General features: G+C 57.9%; 1 protein-coding gene across 28 annotated transcripts; it reads left to right on the top strand.

The window, feature by feature from the left end:
• The first annotated feature begins 349 nt into the window (after positions 1 to 349).
• Positions 350 to 18,332, top strand: MCRS1 (microspherule protein 1). 28 transcript variants are annotated; one of them, XM_071421104.1, is made up of 18 exons: positions 350 to 394; positions 957 to 1,065; positions 3,027 to 3,192; positions 4,185 to 4,340; positions 5,613 to 5,722; positions 7,760 to 7,868; positions 9,380 to 9,518; positions 11,139 to 11,214; positions 11,812 to 11,840; positions 12,539 to 12,631; positions 13,264 to 13,346; positions 15,029 to 15,116; positions 15,812 to 15,939; positions 17,027 to 17,109; positions 17,140 to 17,208; positions 17,269 to 17,303; positions 17,335 to 17,688; positions 17,720 to 18,332. In XM_071421104.1, the coding sequence occupies exons 2-18, from the start codon at positions 965 to 967 to the stop codon at positions 18,262 to 18,264; spliced, it is 2,364 nt and encodes a 787-aa protein (XP_071277205.1). In that variant the 5' UTR covers positions 350 to 394; positions 957 to 964; the 3' UTR covers positions 18,265 to 18,332. The 28 variants fall into 28 exon arrangements, 25 of the variants coding, with proteins under 25 accessions (XP_071277205.1, XP_071277203.1, XP_071277206.1 ...); XM_071421102.1 differs by having other exon boundaries at positions 17,140 to 17,303; positions 17,335 to 17,486; positions 17,541 to 17,688; XR_011678244.1 differs by lacking the exon at positions 17,720 to 18,332 and having other exon boundaries at positions 17,140 to 17,336; positions 17,388 to 17,438; positions 17,534 to 17,596.
• The last annotated feature ends 593 nt before the right edge of the window (positions 18,333 to 18,925 follow it).

Genomic DNA, 18,925 nt, shown 5'->3' with positions numbered 1-18,925 from the left:
GTGGCGACCGCCATGATGAATGAGGGAGGCCGCCATGTTGGTTGTGACAGCCGCCATGATGGCTTAAGGCCGCCATGTTGGTTATGGCAGCCGCCATGATGGTTGTGGCAGCTGCCATGATGGGAGTTGCTGTTTCTCCGTCAGGCCCGGCCGTGTCTCCCGGACTAACCGGACACGGCCTCACCTCACGGGTCCGTCCCGGCCGCTCCGAACCCGCCACAGCCCCGGTAACGGCGCCCGAAGCGCCACCAGCGCGGCTCTGCCCACACTCAAGATGGCGCCGCGCTCTGAGGCCTCACCGGAACCTCCAACATGGCGGCGCCGGTGACGTCATTCTCCTTCCGGCGCGGGCCGGAAGTGGCGCGGCCATGGCGGCCGGGAGCTCCCGGGGCTGGTGAGGCCGGGGGGGGCCTTGGGGGCACCGGGAGGGGCTTTGGGGGCACCGGGAGGGGCTTTGGGGACACCGGGGGGGCTTTGGGGACACCAGGAGGGCTTTGGGGACACCGGGAGGGCTTTGGGGACGCCGGTGGTGGCGGTTTGGGCGGGGGGTCGGGATCGCGCCTGCGCCAGGCCCGGGTTTGGGGCTGGGGGCGCCGTGAGGGCCCCGCGCCCTCCTCGTGTCCTCTCAGTGTCACCTCAGTGTCCCCAGCCCCCTCCTGTCACCCCCGTGCCCCTCAGGGTCACTTCATTGTCCCCTCAGTGTCCCCAGACCGCCCGTGTCCCCTCTGTGTCCCCATCTTGTCCCCAGTCCCTTCCGGTGTCCCCTCTGCTGTCCCCAAGTGTCTCTCAGTGTCCCCCAGGGTGTGGTGGCACCCAGGGAGGTGACACTGAGGGTCCCTTGTCCCTTCCCTGTCCCCTCCCCTGCGTCCCCAACCTGCCCCCCAAGTGTGGTGTCACCCCTGGGGTGACACGGGTGACACTGGGGTGACACTGGGGTGACATTGCTGTGTCCCCAGATGCCACCATGGCCACCAGCCGCTCAGAGGACGAGGAGTCCCTGGCAGGGCCCAAGCGGGGCCCGGCCACCCCCGTGGGGACTGTCCCCAAACGGCGCAGCTCCTCCAGGTAAGGGACATGGGGACAGGGAGGGGACACAGGGAGGGGACACGGAGGAGGTATGAGAGACGTGAGGGGGGGCTTGGGGACACTTGGGGACACTCCAGGGGGACCCTGTGCTCCCTCCCAGTCCCTCCCAGTCCATCCCAGGTTCATCAAGAGGTGCAAGTTTGACCATGAGCTGGTGGAGTCCAACCTGGCCAAGCTCCCCAGTGCCCTCCCAGTCCCTCCCAGTCAATCCCAGTTAACTCCAGTCAATCCAGCTCCCTCCCAGTCAATCCCAGCTCCCTCCCAGTCCCTCCCAGTGTCTCCCAGTCCATCCCAGTTTGGTGTTTGGGTTCATCAAGAGGCGGAAATTCAACCATGAGCTGGTCGAGTCCAGCCTGGCCAAGCCCCCAGTCCCTCCCAGTCAATCCCAGTCAATCCCAGTCAATCCCAGCTCCCTCCCAGTCAATCCCAGCTCCCTCCCAGTGGCTCCCAGTGGTTCCCAGTGGTTCCCAGTGTCTCCCAGTCCCTCCCAGTCCATCCCAGTTTGGTGTTTAGGTTCATCAAGAGGCGCAAGTTCAACCATGAGCTGGTCGAGTCCAGCCTGGCCAAGCCCCCAGTCCCTCCCAGTCAATCCCAGTCAATCCCAGTCAATCCCAGTTAACTCCAGTCAATCCCAGTCAATCCCAGCTCCCTCCCAGTGTCTCCCAGTGTCTCCCAGTGCATCCCAGTTTGGTGTTTAGGTTCATCAAGAGGCGCAAGTTCGACGATGAGCTGGTCGAGTCCAGCCTGGCCAAGCCCCCAGTGCCCTCCCAGTCCCCTCCCAGTCCCTCCCAGTCCCTCCCAGTCAATCCCAGTCAATCCCAGTCAATCCCAGCTCCCTCCCAGTCCCTCCCAGTGTCTCCCAGTCCCTCCCAGTCCATCCCAGTTTGGTGTTCAGGTTCATCAAGAGGCGCAAGTTCGACCATGAGCTGGTCAAGTCCAGCCTGGCCAAGCCCCCCAGTGCCCTCCCAGTCCCTCCCAGTCAATCCCAGTTAACTCCAGTCAATCCCAGTTAACTCCAGTCAATCCCAGTGGCTCCTACTCCACTCCCAGTGGTTCCCAGTGGTTCCCAGTCCCTCCCAGTCCCTCCCAGTGCATCCCAGTTTGGTGTTTAGGTTCATCAAGAGGCGCAAGTTCAACCATGAGCTGGTCGAGTCCAGCCTGGCCAAGTCCCCCAGTGCCCTCCCAGTCCCTCCCAGTCAATCCCAGTCCCTCCCAGTCAATCCCAGTTTAACCCAGTCAATCCCAGTGGCTCCTACTCCACTCCCAGTGTCTCCCAGCTCCCTCCCAGTGGTTCCCAGTGTCTCCCAGTGGCTCCCAGTGCATCCCAGTGCATCCCAGTTTGGTGTTTAGGTTCATCAAGAGGCGCAAGTTCGACGATGAGCTGGTCGAGTCCAGCCTGGCCAAGCCCCCCAGTCCCCTCCCAGTCCTTCCCAGTCAATCCCAGTTAACCCCAATCAATCCCAGTTTAATCCAGTCAATCCCAGCTCCCTCCCAGTGGTTCCCACTCCCCTCCCAGTGGCTCCCAGTGTCTCCCAGTGTCTCCCAGTCCATCCCAGTTTGGTGTTTAGGTTCATCAAGAGGCGCAAGTTCGACGATGAGCTGGTCGAGTCCAGCCTGGCCAAGCCCCCAGTGCCCTCCCAGTCCCTCCCAGTCAATCCCAGTTTAACCCAGTCAATCCCAGCTCCCTCCCAGTCCCTCCCAGTGTCTCCCAGTGTCTCCCAGTGTCTCCCAGTGCATCCCAGTTTGGTGTTTAGGTTCATCAAGAGGCGCAAGTTCGACGATGAGCTGGTCGAGTCCAGCCTGGCCAAGCCCCCAGAGCCCTCCCAGTCAATCCCAGTCAATCCCAGTTAACTCCAGTCAATCCCAGTCCATCCCAGCTCCCTCCCAGTGTCTCCCAGTGTCTCCCAGTCCATCCCAGTGCATCCCAGTTTGGTGTTTAGGTTCATCAAGAGGCGCAAGTTCGACGATGAGCTGGTCGAGTCCAGCCTGGCCAAGTCCTCGCGGGCCAAGGGGGGTCCCGAGCCCCCCCCCAGACCCGGGGGGGCCGCGGGGCCGGCGGGGGGGGGAGGGGCGGCCGCCGAGCCCCCCCCGGGAGAGAGGAAAAAGGTGGGGAAAAAAAGGGGGAATTTGGGGGAAAAAGGGGGGATTTGGGGAAAAAGGGGGGAATTGGGGGAAAAATATGGGGAATTTGGGGAAAAAAGGGGGGAATTTGGGGGAAAATAGGGGAATTTGGGGGGGGGGAAATGGGGATTTGGGGAAAAAAAGGGGGGAATTTGGGAAAAAAAGGGGGGAATTTGGAGGAAATGTGGGAATTTGGGGGGAAATAGGGGAATTTGGGGGAAAAGGGGGAATTTGGGGGGAAAGGGGGGGAATTTGGGGGAAAAACAGGAATTTGGGGGAGAAAATGGGAATTTGGGGGGGAAAATATGGGAATTTGGGGGGAATAGGGGAATTTGGGGGAAATATGGGAATTTGGGGGAAAAAAGGGGGAATTTGGGGGGAAAATGGGGGGAATTGGGGAAAATAGGGGAATTTGGGAGATTTGGGGGAAAAGGGGGATTTGGGATTGGGGGAAAAGGGAGATTTGGGGGAAAAGGGGGATTGGGAGGAAAAGGGGGATTTGGGATTGGGAGAAAAGGGAGATTTGGGGGAAAAGGGGGATTTGGGATTGGGGGAAAAGGGGGATTTGGGGAAAAGATGGGGATTTGGGGGGAAATGGGGGGAATTGGGGAAAATAGGGGAATTTGGGATTGGGGGAAAAGGGGGATTTGGGGAAAAGATGGGGATTTGGGGGAAAAATGGGGGGAATTGGGGAAAAGATGGGGATTTGGGATTGGGGGAAAAGGGGGATTTGGGGGAAAGATGGGAATTTGGGGGAAAATGGGGGGAATTGGGGAAAAGGGTGGGAATTTGGGAGATTTGGGGGAAAAGGGGGATTTGGGACTGGGGGAAAAGGGAGATTTGGGGGAAAAGGGGGATTTGGGGAAAAGATGGGAATTTGGGATCCCCTCCCTAAAGTCAGCCAGGGACATCCTGGGGACACTCAGGACCCCCCAGGTGCCCCCCAGGTGTCACCCACCCCTGCCCCCCCCCCCCAGGTGTCCCGGGCCGTGCCCCCCCCGGCCCCCCCCGGGCCCGGGCCCCCCCCGGCGCTGCCCAAGAGGCTCAAGAAGAGCAAACCCAGCCCCGCTCCCCGCGACCTGGGCAGGTGGAAACCTGCGGATGATCTGCTGCTCATCAACGCTGTGCTGCAGGTGAGACACCCCTGGGGGGGCTGCCGAGACCCCCACCCGCCTGGGGGACCCCCCTGAGTTGGGGAACCCCCCCCTTGATTGGGGGATTCTGGGGGGTTTTGGGGGGAACCCCTGGAACGGTTGCTTGGGGCCCAATGGGACCTTGTGGTGCAGGTGAGGGCACACCTGGGGGGATTTGGGGAGGTTTTGGGGGTCTCTCCTGATCTTGAGGGACTTGGGGGAGCCCCTCCTCAATTGGGGGATCACCACCCACCTGGGGACCCCCTCTTAATTGGGGACCCCCCTTTAATTGGGGGATCTGGGGGGATTTTGGGGGAAACCCCAGAACGATCGCTTAGGACCCGAAAACTTTTTGTGGTGCAGGTCAGGGAACACCTGGCGGGCTTTGGGGAGGTTTTGGGGGTCTCTCCTGATCTTGAGGGACTTGGGGGAGCCCGTCCTCAATTGGGGGAACCCCCACCCACCTGGGACCCCCTCTTAATTGGGGACTCCCCCTTGATTGGGAAATTCTGGGGGGTTTTGGGGGAACCCCTGGAACGGTCGCTTAGGACCCGATGGCACCTTGTGGTGCAGGTCAGGGCACACCTGGGGGATTTGGGGAGGTTTTGGGGGTCTCTCCTCACCTGGAGGGACTTGGGGGACCCCCACCCACCTGGGGAACCCCCTCTTAATTGGGGACCCCCCATAATTGGGGGATCTGGGGGGATTTTGGGGGAAACCCCAGAACGATCGCTTAGGACCCGAAAACTTTTTGTGGTGCAGGTGAGGGCACACCTGGGGGGCTTTGGGGAGGTTTTGGGGGTCTCTCCTCACCTGGAGGGACTTGGGGGACCCCCTCCTCAATTGGGGGATTCCCACACACCTGGGGACCCCCCTCTTAATTGGGGACCCCCCTTGATTGGGGAATTTTGGGGGGAATCCCCAGAACGGTCGCTTAGGACCCGATGGCACCTTGTGGTGCAGGTGAGGGCACACCTGGGGGGCTTTGGGGAGGTTTTGGGGGTCTCTCTTCATCTTGAGGGACCCCCACCCACCTGGGGAACCCCCTCTTAATTGGGAACCCCCCTTTAATTGGGGAATTTGGGGGGATTTTGGGGGGAACCCCAGAACGGCCTCAGTGGCTCCTTGCGCTGCAGGTGAGACACACCTGGGGGGCTTTGGGCTGTCCCCCTCCCCTGCAGGATTTCGGGGTGACCCCAGCACCCCCAGGACCCCTCCCCTCACCCCCTCCCCCCCTCCCCCGTTGATTTTTGGGGTTCCCCCCCCCCCCAGACCAACGACCTGACCTCGGTGCACCTGGGGGTGAAGTTCAGCTGCCGCTTCACCCTGCGCGAGATCCAGGAGCGCTGGTACTCGCTGCTCTACGACCCCGTCATCTGCAAGTGAGGACAGTTTGGGGGGTCCTGGGGGGCTTCGAGGGGTCCTGGGGGGGTCCCACAGGTGTGGGGGGGGTCCTGGGACACAGGGGATACAGGTGACAGCAGGGTGACACAGGTGACATTTGTGTGACACCCATGGGACACCCGTGTGACACCCAGGAGCGCTGGCACTCGCTGCTCTACGACCCCGTCATCTGCAAGTGAGGACAGTTTGGGGGGTCCTGGGGGGTCCTGGGGGGCTTCAAGGGGTCCCACAGCTGTGGGGGGGTCGTGGGATTCAGGGGACACAGGTGACACCCATGGGACACCCCTGTGACACTTGTGTGACACCCATGGGACACTCGTGTAACACTCAGGAGCGCTGGTACTCGCTGCTCTACGACCCCGTCATCTGCAAGTGAGAGAAATTTGGGGGGTCCTGGGGGGCTTCGAGGGGTCCTGGGGGAGTCCCAGAGGTGTGGGGGGGTCGTGGGACTCAGGGGACACAGATGACACCTGTGTGACACCCATGGGACACTCATGGGACACCCATGGGACACCCAGGAGCGCTGGCACTTGCTGCTCTACGACCCCGTCATCTGCAAGTGAGGGAAATTTGGGGGGTCCTGGGGGGTCCTGGGGGGCTTCAAGGGGTCCCACAGCTGTGGGGGGGGTCGTGGGATTCAGGGGACACAGCTGGCATTTGTGTGACACCCGTGGGACACCCCTGTGACACTTGTGTGACACCCATGGGACACCCGTGGGACACCCAGGAGCGCTGGCACTCGCTGCTCTACGACCCCGTCATCTGCAAGTGGGGACAATTTGGGGGGTCCTGGGGCGACTTTGGGGGGTCCCACGGGTGTGGCAGAGTCAGGGGACACAGGTGACAGCAGGGGGACTCAGGTGACACCCGTGTGACACCCGTGTGACACCCGTGTGACACCGCTGTGGCCCCCATGGGACACCCATGGGACACCCCTGTGGCACCCCTGTGACACCCGTGTGACACCCATGGGACACCCCTGGGACACCCCTGTGACACCCGTGTGACACCCGTGTGACACCCATGTGACACCCGTGTGACACCCATGGGACACCCGTGTGACACCCATGGGACACCCTGTGACACCCATGGGACACCCATGGGACACCCATGGGACACCCAGGAGCTTTTGCTTTAGGACCCTGGGGGGGGTCTCAAGTGTCCCCAAGGGGTCTCAGGGATGTGGCCTGGGGGTCTCAGGGGTTTGGGGACAGTCCCAGGGGTGTCCCCAGTGTCCCTGTCATGCTGGGCCATGGGGCTGTCCCTCAGGGGTGTCAAAGGGCTGTCACACATGTCACATGTGTCCCCAGTGTCCCTGTCCTGCCGGGCCATGCGCCAGCTGCACCCCGAGGGTCACAGGGATGTCCCCATTGTCCCCAATGTCCCCATTGTCCCCATGTCCCCAGTGTCCCTGTCGTGCCAGGCCATGCGCCAGCTGCACCCCAAGGGTCACAGGGGTGTCACACGGGTGTCCCCATTGTCCCCATGTCCCCAGGCTCTCGTGCCAGGCCATGCGGAGGGTTGGGGTGTCCCAGGGGTGTCCCAGGGGTGTCCCCAATGTCCCCATTGTCCCCATTGTCCCCAGGCTCTCGTGCCAGGCCATGCCGAGGGTTGGGGTGTCCCAGGGCTGTCCCAGGGGTGTCCCCAGTGTCCCCAATGTCCCCAGGCTCTCGTGCCAGGCCATGCGCCAGCTGCACCCCGAGGGTCACAGGGATGTCCCCAATGTCCCCAATGTCCCCATGTCCCCATGTCCCCAGGCTCTCGTGCCAGGCCATGCGCCAGCTGCACCCCGAGGGTTGGGGTGTCCCCATTGTCCCCACTGTCCCCATTGTCCCCATGTCCCCAGGCTCTCGTGCCAGGCCCCAGGGGTGTCCCAGGGGTGTCCCCATGTCCCCATTGTCCCCATGTCCCCAGGCTCTCGTGCCAGGCCATGCGCCAGCTGCACCCCGAGGGTCACAGGGATGTCCCCAATGTCCCCATTGTCCCCATGTCCCCAATGTCCCCAATGTCCCCAGGCTCTCGTGCCAGGCCATGCGCCAGCTGCACCCCGAGGCCGTGGCCGCCATCCAGAGCAAGGTCCTGTTCAGCAAGGCCGAGGAGCAGCTGCTGACCCGCGTGCCATCGGTGAGGGACTGTCCCCAAATGTCACCTAGTGTCCCCTAATGTCCCCTAATGTCACCTAACATCACCTAATGTCACCCCATTGCTGCTGACCCGCGTGCCATCGGTGAGGGACTGTCCCCAAATGTCCCCAAACGTCCCCAAATGTCCCCTAATGTCACCTAACATCACCTAATGTCACCCCATTGCTGCTGACCCGCGTGCCATCGGTGAGGGACTGTCCCCACATGTCCCCAAATGTCACCAAATGTCACCTAGTGTCCCCTAATGTCACCTACGGTCACCTAATGTCACCCCATGGCTGCTGACCCGCGTGCCATCGGTGAGGGACTGTCCCCTAATGTCCCCAAATGTCACCCAATGTCATCCCCCTGCTGCTGACCCGCGTGCCATCGGTCAGTGTCCCCTAATGTCCCCTAATGTCACCTAATGTCACCTAACATCACCTAATGTCAATCATCCCCCTGCTGCTGACCTGAGTGCCATTGGTGAGGGACTGTCCCCAAATGTCCCCAAACGTCCCCAAATGTCCCCTAATGTCACCCCATTGCTGCTGACCCGAGTGCCATCGGTCAGTGTCCCCAAATGTCCCCTAATGTCACCTAATGTCACCTAACATCACCCAATGTCAATCATCCCCCTGCTGCTGACCTGAGTGCCATTGGTGAGGGACTGTCCCCAAATGTCCCCAAATGTCACCTAGTGTCCCCTAATGTCACCTAAGGTCACCTAATGTCATCCCACTGCTGCTGACCCGCGTGCCATCGGTCAGTGTCCCCTAATGTCCCCTAATGTCCCCAAATGTCCCCAAATGTCCCCTAATGTCACCTAACATCACCTAATGTCAATCATCCCCCTGCTGCTGACCTGAGTGCCATCGGTGAGGGACTGTCCCCACATGTCCCCAAATGTCACCAAATGTCACCTAAGGTCACCTAATGTCCCCTAACGTCACCCCATTGCGGCTGACCCATGTGTCATTGGTAGGGCCTGTCCCCTGCTGTCCCCTGCTGTCCCCTGACGTGTCCCCAGATGTCCCCAAATGTCCCCAGAGCCTGGTCCTGTCCCTGGACACCTTCCAGGAGCTGCTGCAGGCCGTGTTTTACCCTGCCAGGACCTGTCCCATTCCCTGTCCCTGTGTCCCCTGCCCTGTCCCCGTGTCCCCTGGTGTCCCCTGACGTGTCCCCAAATGTCCCCAAATGTCCCCAGAGCCCCGTCCCCTCGCTGGACACCTTCCAGGAGCTGCTGCAGCACCACCCCATTGTGTTTGACCCTGCCAGGACCTGTCCCATTCCCTGTCCCCATGTCCCCTGCCCTGTCCCTGTGTCCCCTGGTGTCCTCTGACATGTTCCCAAATGTCCCCAAATGTCCCCAGAGCCCCGTCCTGTCCCTGGACACCTTCCAGGACCTGCTGCAGGCCATGTTTTACCCTGCCAGGACCTGTCCCATTCCCTGTCCCTGTGTCCCCTGACGTGTCCCCTGACATGTCCCCAAATGTCCCCAAATGTCCCCAGAGCCCGGTCCCGTCCCTGGACACCTTCCAGGAGCTGCTGCAGCGCCACCCCTCCGTGTTTTACCCTGCCAGGACCCCCAAGGCCCTGCAGCTGCACTGGCAGCTCCTGCGCCAGTACCACCTGCTGCAGGACCAGACAGGTGGGGAGGGCTCCTGGGGGGATTTGGGGGGGTCCTGGAGGGGTTTTGGGGGGTCCTGGGGGGATTTGGGGGGTCCTGGAGGGGTTTTGAGGGTCCCAAGGGGGATTTGAGGGGTCCCAGGGGGAGTTTTGGGGGTTCTGGGAGGTCCTGGAAGGTTTGAGCATCCCCAAAATGCAGCAGCTCCTGCACCAGCACCACCTGATGTAGGAGCAGGCAGGTGGGGAGGGGTCCTCGGGGGGATTTGGGGGGTCCTGGAGGGGTTTTGGGGGGTCCTGGGGAGGATTTAAGGGGATTTGGGGGGTCCTGGAAGGGTTCTGAGAGGATTTAGGGGGTCCCGGAGGGGATTTGGGGGGTCCTGGAAGGTTCAGGGACCCCCAAAGTGCAGCAGCTCCTGCACCTGTAGCACCTGGGGAGGGGTCCTGGGGGGGATTTGGGGGGTCCTGGAGGGGTTTTGGGGACTCCTGGAAGGGTTTGGGGATGATTTAGGGGGTCCTGGAAGGGTTCTGAGAGGATTTGGGGGGTCCCAGAGGGGATTTGGGGGGTCCTGAAAGCTTCAGGGACCCCCAAAATGCAGCAGCTCCTGCACCTGTAGCACCTGGGGAAGGGTCCTGGGGGGGATTTGGGGGGTCCTGGAGGGGTTTTGGGGGGTCCTGGAAGGGATTTCGGGGGTCCTGGGGGGGATTTGAGGGGTCCTGGAGGGGTTTTGGGGGGTCCCAGGGGGGTTTTGGGGAGGTTTTGGGGGGTCTCAAGGGGATTTGAGGGGTCCTGGAAGGGTTTTAGGGTGAATTTGGGAGAATTTGGGGGTCCTGATGGGGGGATCCTAGGGGGATTTGGGGGTCCCAGGTGAGATTTTGGGGGCGTTTTTGGGGGTCCCTGGGTGGGTTTGGGTGGGTCTGGGTCAGTGCAGCCCCACCCCAAGGGGGATCAGGTGGAATTTGGGGTTTTTTGGGTTTTTGGGGTTTTTGGGGTTTTTGGGGGGTCTGACCCCATTGGCCCCGCAGTGCAGCCCCTCCCCAAGGGTGGAATTTGGGATTTTTGGGGTTTTTTGGGGTTTTTTGGGGGGTCTGACCCCATTGGCCCCGCAGTGCAGCCCCTCCCCAAGGGTGGAATTTGGGGTTTTTTGGGGTTTTTTGGGGTTTTTTGGGGGGTCTGACCCCATTGGCCCCGCAGTGCAGCCCCTCCCCAAGGGTGGAATTTGGGATTTTTGGGTTTTTTTTGGGGTTTTTTTGGGGGGTCTGACCCCATTGGCCCCGCAGTGCAGCCCCTCCCCAAGGGTGGAATTTGGGATTTTTGGGTTTTTTGGGGTTTTTTGGGGGGTCTGACCCCCCTGGTCCTGCAGTGCAGCCCCTCCCCAAGGGGGATCAGATCCTGAATTTGGGTTTTTTTTGTGGTTTTTTGGGGTTTTTTGGGGTTTTTTGGGGGGTCTGACCCCATTGGCCCCACAGTGCAGCCCCTCCCCAAGGGGGATCAGGTGGAATTTGGGATTTTTGGGTTTTTTTGGGGTTTTTTGGGGGGTCTGACCCCATTGGCCCCGCAGTGCAGCCCCTCCCCAAGGGTGGAATTTGGGGTTTTTGGGGTTTTTGGGGTTTTTTGGGGGGTCTGACCCCATTGGCCCCGCAGTGCAGCCCCTCCCCAAGGGGGATCAGGTCCTGAATTTCTCTGACGCCGAGGAGCTGCTGGACGATGGCAAACTCAGGTGGGGCTGGGGGATTTGGGGCAAATTCGGGGAAATTTGGGCAAATTTGGGGAATTTGGGGGCATTTGGGGAGGTTTGAGGGGTTTTGGGGGGGTTTGGGGGGAATTTTTTGGGGCTTTGAGGGGGATTTTGGGGGGGAATTTGGGGCATCTGGAGGGGCTTAGAGGGGTCTGGGGGTTCTGGGGGGATTTTGGGAGGGTCCAGGGGGGATTTGGGGGAAGTTTGGGGGATCTGGGGGGGCTTAGAGGGGTTTGGGGGGGGTCTGAGGGGGATTTGGGGTCGATTCGGGGGGAATTGGGGAAAGTTTGGGGGATCTGGGGAGGCTTTGGGGGGGTCTGAGGGGGATTTGGGTTTTGGGGGATTTGGGGTTTTTGGGGTTTTTGGGTTTTTGGGGTTTTTGGGGTTTTTTGGGGGGTTTTGGGGCATTTGGGGTTTTTGGGGGGATTTGGGGTTTTTGGTGTTTTTGGGGGGTTTGGGGTTTTTTGGGGGGTTTGGGGTTTTTGGGGGATTGGGGTTTTTGGGGATTTGGGTTTTTGGGGTTTTTTTGGGGTTTTTTGGTGTTTTTGGGGTCTCTGGGTCACCTCTCCCCCCTTGCAGGGACGTGCGGGACGAGGTCCTGGAGCACGGTGAGAGCCTGGAACCTTCCAGAACCTTCCAGAACCTTCCAGAACCTTCCAGAGCCCCCCAGGCCTGTCTGTGTGTCTGTCCCAGAGCTGAGCCCGGACCCTCTGTCCGTCCGTCTGTCCGTCTGTCTGTCTGATCTGACCCTGTGTCTGTCTGTCTGTCAGAGCTAACTGTGTCTATCTGTCCGTCTCTCTGTCACATCTGACCCTGTCTGTCTGTCCGTCCGTCAGAGCTGACTCTCTCTGTCTCTCTGTTTGTCTGTCCATCCGTCAGAGCTGACCCTGTCTGTCTCTCTGTCTGTCTGTCTGTCTGTGTGTCTGTCAGAGCTGACCCTGTCTGTCTGTCTCTCTGTCTGTCTGTCCGTCCATCAGATCTGACCCTGTCTGTCTGTCTGTCTGATCTGACCCTGTGTCTGTCTGTCAGAGCTGTGTCTGTCTATCTGTCCGTCTCTCTGTCACATCTGACCCTGTCTGTCTGTCCGTCCGTCAGAGCTGACCCTGTCTGTCTGTCTGTCTGTCAGATCTGACCCTGTCTGTCTCTCTGTCTCTCTGTCTGTCTGTCCGTGCAGATCTGACCCTGTCTGTCCGTCCATCAGATCTGACCCTGTCTGTCTGTCTGTCCGTCAGAGCTGACCCTGTCTCTTTGTCTGTCAGATCTGACCCTGTCTGTCTCTCTGTCTGTCTGTCTGTCCGTCTGTCAGAGCTGACCGTTGCTGACCGGCGGCAGAAGCGCGAGATCCGGCAGCTGGAGCAGGAGCTGCACCGCTGGCAGGTGCTGGTGGACTCCATCACAGGTGGGCCTGGCCGGCCGTCTGTCCGTCCGTCTGTCCATCCATCCATCCGTCCGTCCGTCCGTCCGTCCCCGGCTCCGTCTGTCCCTCCCTGGCTCCATCCCTGTGTCCGTCTGTCCATCCTTGGCTCTGGCTCTGTGTCCATCCCTGGCTCCATCCCTGTGTGCAGCTCCCCGTCCGTCCGTCCGTCCATCTGTCCCCGTGTCCCTCTGTCCCCTCACTGTCCCCATTGTCCCCTCACTGTCCCCATTGTCCCCTGGGTGTCCCCATTGTCCCCTCACTGTCCCCTGGGTGTCCCCATTGTCCCCTCACTGTCCCCACTGTCCCCTCACTGTCCCCACTGTCCCCTGGGTGTCCCCATTGTCCCCATTGTCCCCACTGTCCCCTCACTGTCCCCATTGTCCCCATTGTCCCCATTGTCCCCATTGTCCCCTGAGTGTCCCCATTGTCCCCTCACTGTCCCCATTGTCCCCTGAGTGTCCCCATTGTCCCCTCACTGTCCCCATTGTCCCCAGGGTGTCCCCATTGTCCCCTCACTGTCCCCATTGTCCCCAGGGTGTCCCCATTGTCCCCTCACTGTCCCCATTGTCCCCATTGTCCCCTCACTGTCCCCATTGTCCCCCCACTGTCCCCAGGGATGAGCTCCCCGGATTTTGACAGTCAGACTCTGGCCGTGCTGCGGGGCCGGATGGTTCGGTACCTGATGCGCTCCCGCGAGGTGAGACCCCAAAAACGTCCCCAAAACACCCCAAAAACATCCCCCAAAATACCCCAAAAATGTCCCCAAAATACCCCCAAAACACCCCAAAAACATCCACAGAAATACCCCAAAAACATCCCCCAAAATACCCCAAAAACATCCCCTAAAATACCCCAAAATACCCCCAAAATACCCCAAAAACATCCCCAAAATACCCCCAAAAATGTCCCCAAAATACCCCCAAAATACCCCAAAACATCCCCCAAAAAAACCCCAAAAACATCCCCAAAAATACCCCAAAAACATCCCCAAAAATACCCCAAAACCATCCACAAAAATACCCCAAAAAATCCCTCAAAATACCCAAAAACATCCGCAAAATACTCCAAAAACGTCCCCAAAAATACCCCAAAAATACCCCAAAAACATCCCCCAAAATACCCCAAAAACATCCCCCAAAACACCCCAAAAACATCCCCCAAAATACCCCAAAAACATCCCCAAAATACCCCAAAAACATCACCAAAAATACCCAAAATCATCTCCCAAAAATACCCCAAAAACACCCCAAAAATATCCCCAAAAACATCCCCCAAAATACCCCAAAAGCATCCCCCAAAATACCCTAAAAATGCCCCCAAAATACCCCCAAAACATCCCCAAAAATACCCCAAAACTTCCCCCAAAATACCCCAAAAATATCCCCAAAATACCCCCAAAACACCCCAAAAACATCCCCAAAATACCCCAAAAATAACCCCAAAACACCCCAAAAACATCCCCCAAAATACCCCAAATATGTCCCCAAAATACCCCCAAAACACCCCAAAACATCCCCTAAAATACCCCAAAACCATCCTTCAAAATACCCCAAAAACATCCCCAAAAATACCCCAAAAACATCTGCAAAAATACCCCCAAAATACCCCAAAACATCCTCCAAAATACCCCAAAAACATCCCCAAAATACCCCAAAAATGTCCCCAAAATACCCCAAAACCATCCACAAAAATACCCCAAAAAATCCCTCAAAATACCCAAAAACATCCGCAAAATACTCCAAAAACGTCCCCAAAAATACCCCAAAAATACCCCAAAAACATCCCCCGAAATACCCCAAAAACCACCCCCAAAATACCCCAAAACATCCCCCAAAAAAACCCCAAAATCATCTCCCAAAAATACCCCAAAAACATCCCCCATAATACCCCAAAAACATCCCCAAAAATAACCCAAAAACATCCCCCAAAATACCCCAAAAATAACCCAAAAACATCCCACAAAATACCCCAAAAACATCCCCAAAACTACCCCAAAACATCCGCAAAACTACCCCAAAAACATCCCCAAAATACCCCTAAATACCCCTAAATACCCCAAAAACATCCCAAAAATGTCCCCAAAACCCAAAAAGCACCCCGAAAACACCCCCAAAACCCCCAAAATAACCCAAAACCCCCAAAAAACCCCAAAAAACCCAAAAACCCCCCAAAAAGCCCCCAAAAAACCCCAAATCCCCCCAGATCACCCTGGGATCCCTCCAGAAATCCTCAGCAACTCCCCCTAAAAAACCCAAAAAAACTCCAAAAAACCCCCCCAAAAAAACCCCAAAAAACCCAAAAAAACCCCAAAAACCCCAAAAACCCAAAAAAAACCCCAAAAACCCCCAAAAAACCCCAAAAAACCCCAAATTCCCCCAGATCACCCTGGGCAGAGCCACCAAGGACAACCAGATCGACGTGGACCTGGCTCTGGAGGGCCCAGCCTGGAAAATCTCCCGCAAGCAGGGTGGGTTTGGGGCTTTTTGGGGGATTTGGGGTTTTTTTGGGGCATTTGGGTTTTTTGGGGGTTCTCCAGTGGTTTTTGGGGGTCCTCACAGGGATTTTGGGGCGTTTTTGGGGCGTTTTTGGGGTGTTTTTATGGGGTTTTCGAGGGGAGTTGCTGATGTGTTTGGAGGGATCTTGGGGTGACCTGGGGGGAATTTGGGGGGGATTTGGGGTTTTTTGGGGTTTTTTGGGTGGCTTTTGAGGTCCCCCATGGGTTTGGGGATGTTTTGGGGGTAATTTCCAGGTTTTTTGGAGATTTCTGGGTATTTTTTGGGGTTTTTGAGGGGAGTTCCTGAGGTTTTTGAGAGGATCCAGGGTAGGACCTTGGGGGAGTTTTTTAGGGAGGATTTGGGGTTTTTTTGGGGGGCTTTTTATGGGGTTTTTGAGGGGATCCCAGGGTGCTCAGGGTTTTTTGGGATTTTTTGGGATCCCCCAGGGAGATTTGGGGTTTTTTGGGATACCCTGAAGGATTTTTTGGAGCCATTTTTGGGGCCGTTTCTATCCAAACTCCTCCCTTATCTCCACCACCAACCAACCCCAAAACCCTCAGGGGTGGTCGGGAACCCTTTGGAATTTTTGGGAATTCCCAGAAATGCCCCGAAATGCCTCAAAATGCCCCAAAATTCCCAAAAATTCCCGAATTTTCCCCTTTCCCAGGGGTGATCAAGCTGAAGAACAACGGGGAATTCTTCATCGCCAACGAGGGCCGGCGGCCGATCTTCATCGACGGCCGCCCCGTGCTGGGGGGCAGCAAATGGAAACTCAGCAACAACTCCGTGGTCGAGGTGGCATTGGGGGGGCCTGGAGGGGATTTGGGGGGGCCTGGGAAAAATTTGGGGGGTCCTGGAGGGGTTTGGGGCAGATTTGGGGGGGTTGGGGGGGAATTTGAGGCGTTTTGGGGAGTCCGCGAGGAGTCCTGGGGGAGTTTTGGGGAGTACCTAAGGGGTCTGAGCAGGATTTTGAGGGGGATTTGGGGGTTCTGGAAGGATTTGGGGGGTCCTGGTAAAAATTTGGGGGGTCCTGGAGGGGATTTGGGGGAGATTTGGGGGGGTTTGGGGGAGATTTGGGGGGAATTTGAGGCGTTTTGGGGAGTCCGCGAGGGGTCCTGGGAGGAATTTGGGGAGTTCCTAAAGGGTCTGAGCAGGGTTTGAGGGGGATTTGGGGGTCCTGGGGGGGTATTTGGGGGTCCTGGAGGGAATTTGGGGGGTCCTGGTAAAAAACTGGGGGGTCCTGGAGGGGTTTGGGGCAGATTTGGGGGGAATTTGAGGCGTTTTGGGGAGTGCGCGAGGGGTCCTGGGAGGAATTTGGGGAGTTCCTAAAGGGTCTGAGGGGGTTTTGAGGGGGATTTGGGGGTTCTGGAAGGGTTTGGGGGGTCCTGGAGGGGATTTGGGGAGGGGTCTCTGGGGTTTTTGGGGTCTCTGGGGTTTTGGGGAGGGGTCTCTGGGTTTTTGGGGTCTCTGGGGTTTTGGGAAGGGGTCTCTGGGGTTTTTGGGGTCTCTGGGTTTTTGGGGTCTCTGGGGTTTTGGGAAGGGGTCTCTGGGGTTTTTGGGGTTTTGGGGTTTTGGGGAGGGGTCTCTGGGGTTTTGGGGTCTCTGGGGTTTTGGGTTTTTGGGTTTTTGGGGGTCCTGAGGGGTTTGGGGAGGGGTCTCTGGGTTTTTGGGGTCTCTGGGGTTTTGGGGTTTTTGGGTTTTGGGGAGGGGTCTCTGGGGTTTTTGGGGTCTCTGGGGTTTTTGGGGTCTCTGGGATTTTGGGGTTTTGGGGAGGGGTCTCAGGATTTGGGGAGGGGTCTCTGGGGTTTTTGGGGTCTCTGGGATTTTGGGATTTTGGGGTTTTTGGGGTTTTGGGGAGGGTCTGACGCCCCCCTCCCCCCAGATCGCCAGCCTCCGCTTCGTGTTCCTGATCAATCAGGAGCTGATCGGGATCATCCGCAGCGAGGCCGCGCGCCTGGGCCAGCAGTGACACCGGGACAGACCAGTACAGACCAGTACGGACCAGTACGGACCAGTACGGACCAGTATGGACCAGTACGGACCAGTACGGACCAGTACAGACCAGTACGGACCAGTGTGGGACTGGGACTGCCCCAGTGACACCAGGGACACCAGTAACACCAGTATAGCACCAGTGTGGGACTGGGACTGCCCCAGTGCTCCCAGTATGGGACTGGGACTGTCCCAGTGACCTCCCAGTAACACCAGTTTGGGACTGGGAGTGTCCCAGTGACACCAGGGACACCAGTAGGGCACCACTGACACCAGTTTGGGACTGGGACCATCCCAGTTACCTCCCAGTGCTCCCAGTATGGGACTGGAACCATCCCAGTGACACTGGTGTGGGACTGGGACTGTCCCAGTTTGGGACTGGGATTATCCCAGTGACCTCCCAGTTTGGGACTGGGACCCTCCCAGTGCTCCCAGTTTGGGACTGGGAGTGTCCCAGTGACACCAGTAGGGCACCACTGACACCAGTATGGGACTGGGAGCCTCCCAGTATGACCAGTATGACACCAGTGTGGGACTGGGATCATCCCAGTGCTCCCAGTATAGGACTGGGACTGTCCCAGTGACCTCCCAGTAACACCAGTATCAAACTGGGATTGTCCCAGTGACACCAGTTTGGGACAGGGACCATCCCAGTGCTCCCAGTTTGCGACTGGGGACCCCCCCAGTGCTCCCAGTATGGAACTGAGATCCTCCCAGTCCTCCCAGTTTGGGGCTGGGACCCTCCCAGTGCTCCCAGTATGGAACTGGGATTGTCCCTGTGCTCCCAGTATGGGATTGGGACCCTCCCAGTGCTCCCAATATGGGACTGAGATCCTCCCAGTACTCCCACTATGGAACTGGGACCCTCCCAGTGCTCCCAGTTTGGGGCTGGGACCCTCCCAGTGCTCCCAGTTTGGGGCTGGGACCCTCCCAGTGCTCCCAGTTTGGGGCTGGGCTCCCCCCACCCCAGCCCAATCATCAGGGGCTGAATTTCCTTGGAATTGCCCCAAAATTCCCCTCCCAAATCCCAAATTTTGGCTCCTTCCCAGGGGAAAAAAAAGAAAAAATTCCCAATTTTTAAAGCTCCAAAGTTTTTATTGGATTTGTTCTCAAGTTTTCGTTCATTGAAAGGGAAAAAATTCCCAAAAAAACAAAAAAAAACCCCAAAAGAAAACCCCAAACTTGGGGAAAAATGGGGAAAAAAAAAGGGAAATTGGGGGAAATTGGGGAATCTCCCAAAATTCCCCAAAATTCCCAAAAATTCGGGGCTGGGATTGGGGTTTGGGGAGGGGGGGAGGAGGAAATTCCTGAAATAAATTCCAGAGAAAATCCAAAAATGCTGGAGTGTCGTGGGGAGGGGGGGACACCACAAATCCCAAAGGGAAAATCCCAAAAAATCCCAAATTCCAAAGAGAAATCCCAAATTCCCAAAGGGGAAACCCCAAATTTTGGGTGAAAATCCCAAATTTTGGGGTTAAATCCCAAATTCCAAAGGGAGATCCCAAAAGCCAAAGGGGAAACCCCAAATTTTGGGGTTAAATCCCAAATTCCAAAGGAAAATCCCAAAAGCCAAAGGGGAAACCCCAAATTTTGGGGGAAAATCCCAAATTCCAAAGGGGAAACCCCAAATTTTGGGGTTAAATCCCAAATCCCAAAGGGAAATCCCAAAAGCCAAAGGGGAAACCCCAAATGCTCAAAGGGAAATCCCAAATTTTGGGGGAAAATCCCAAATTCAAAAGGGAAATCCCAAATTCCCAAAGGAAAATCCCAAATTCCAAAGGGAAATCCC

This window comes from Agelaius tricolor, unplaced genomic scaffold (assembly GCF_023055355.1).
Source record: "Agelaius tricolor isolate 1412-34295 unplaced genomic scaffold, bAgeTri1.0.p SCAF_187, whole genome shotgun sequence".
In the NCBI taxonomy this organism is placed as follows: Eukaryota; Metazoa; Chordata; class Aves; order Passeriformes; family Icteridae; genus Agelaius; species Agelaius tricolor.
The sequence above is the reverse complement of the archived record's forward strand: the minus strand, read 5'-3'. Positions and strand labels throughout refer to the sequence as shown.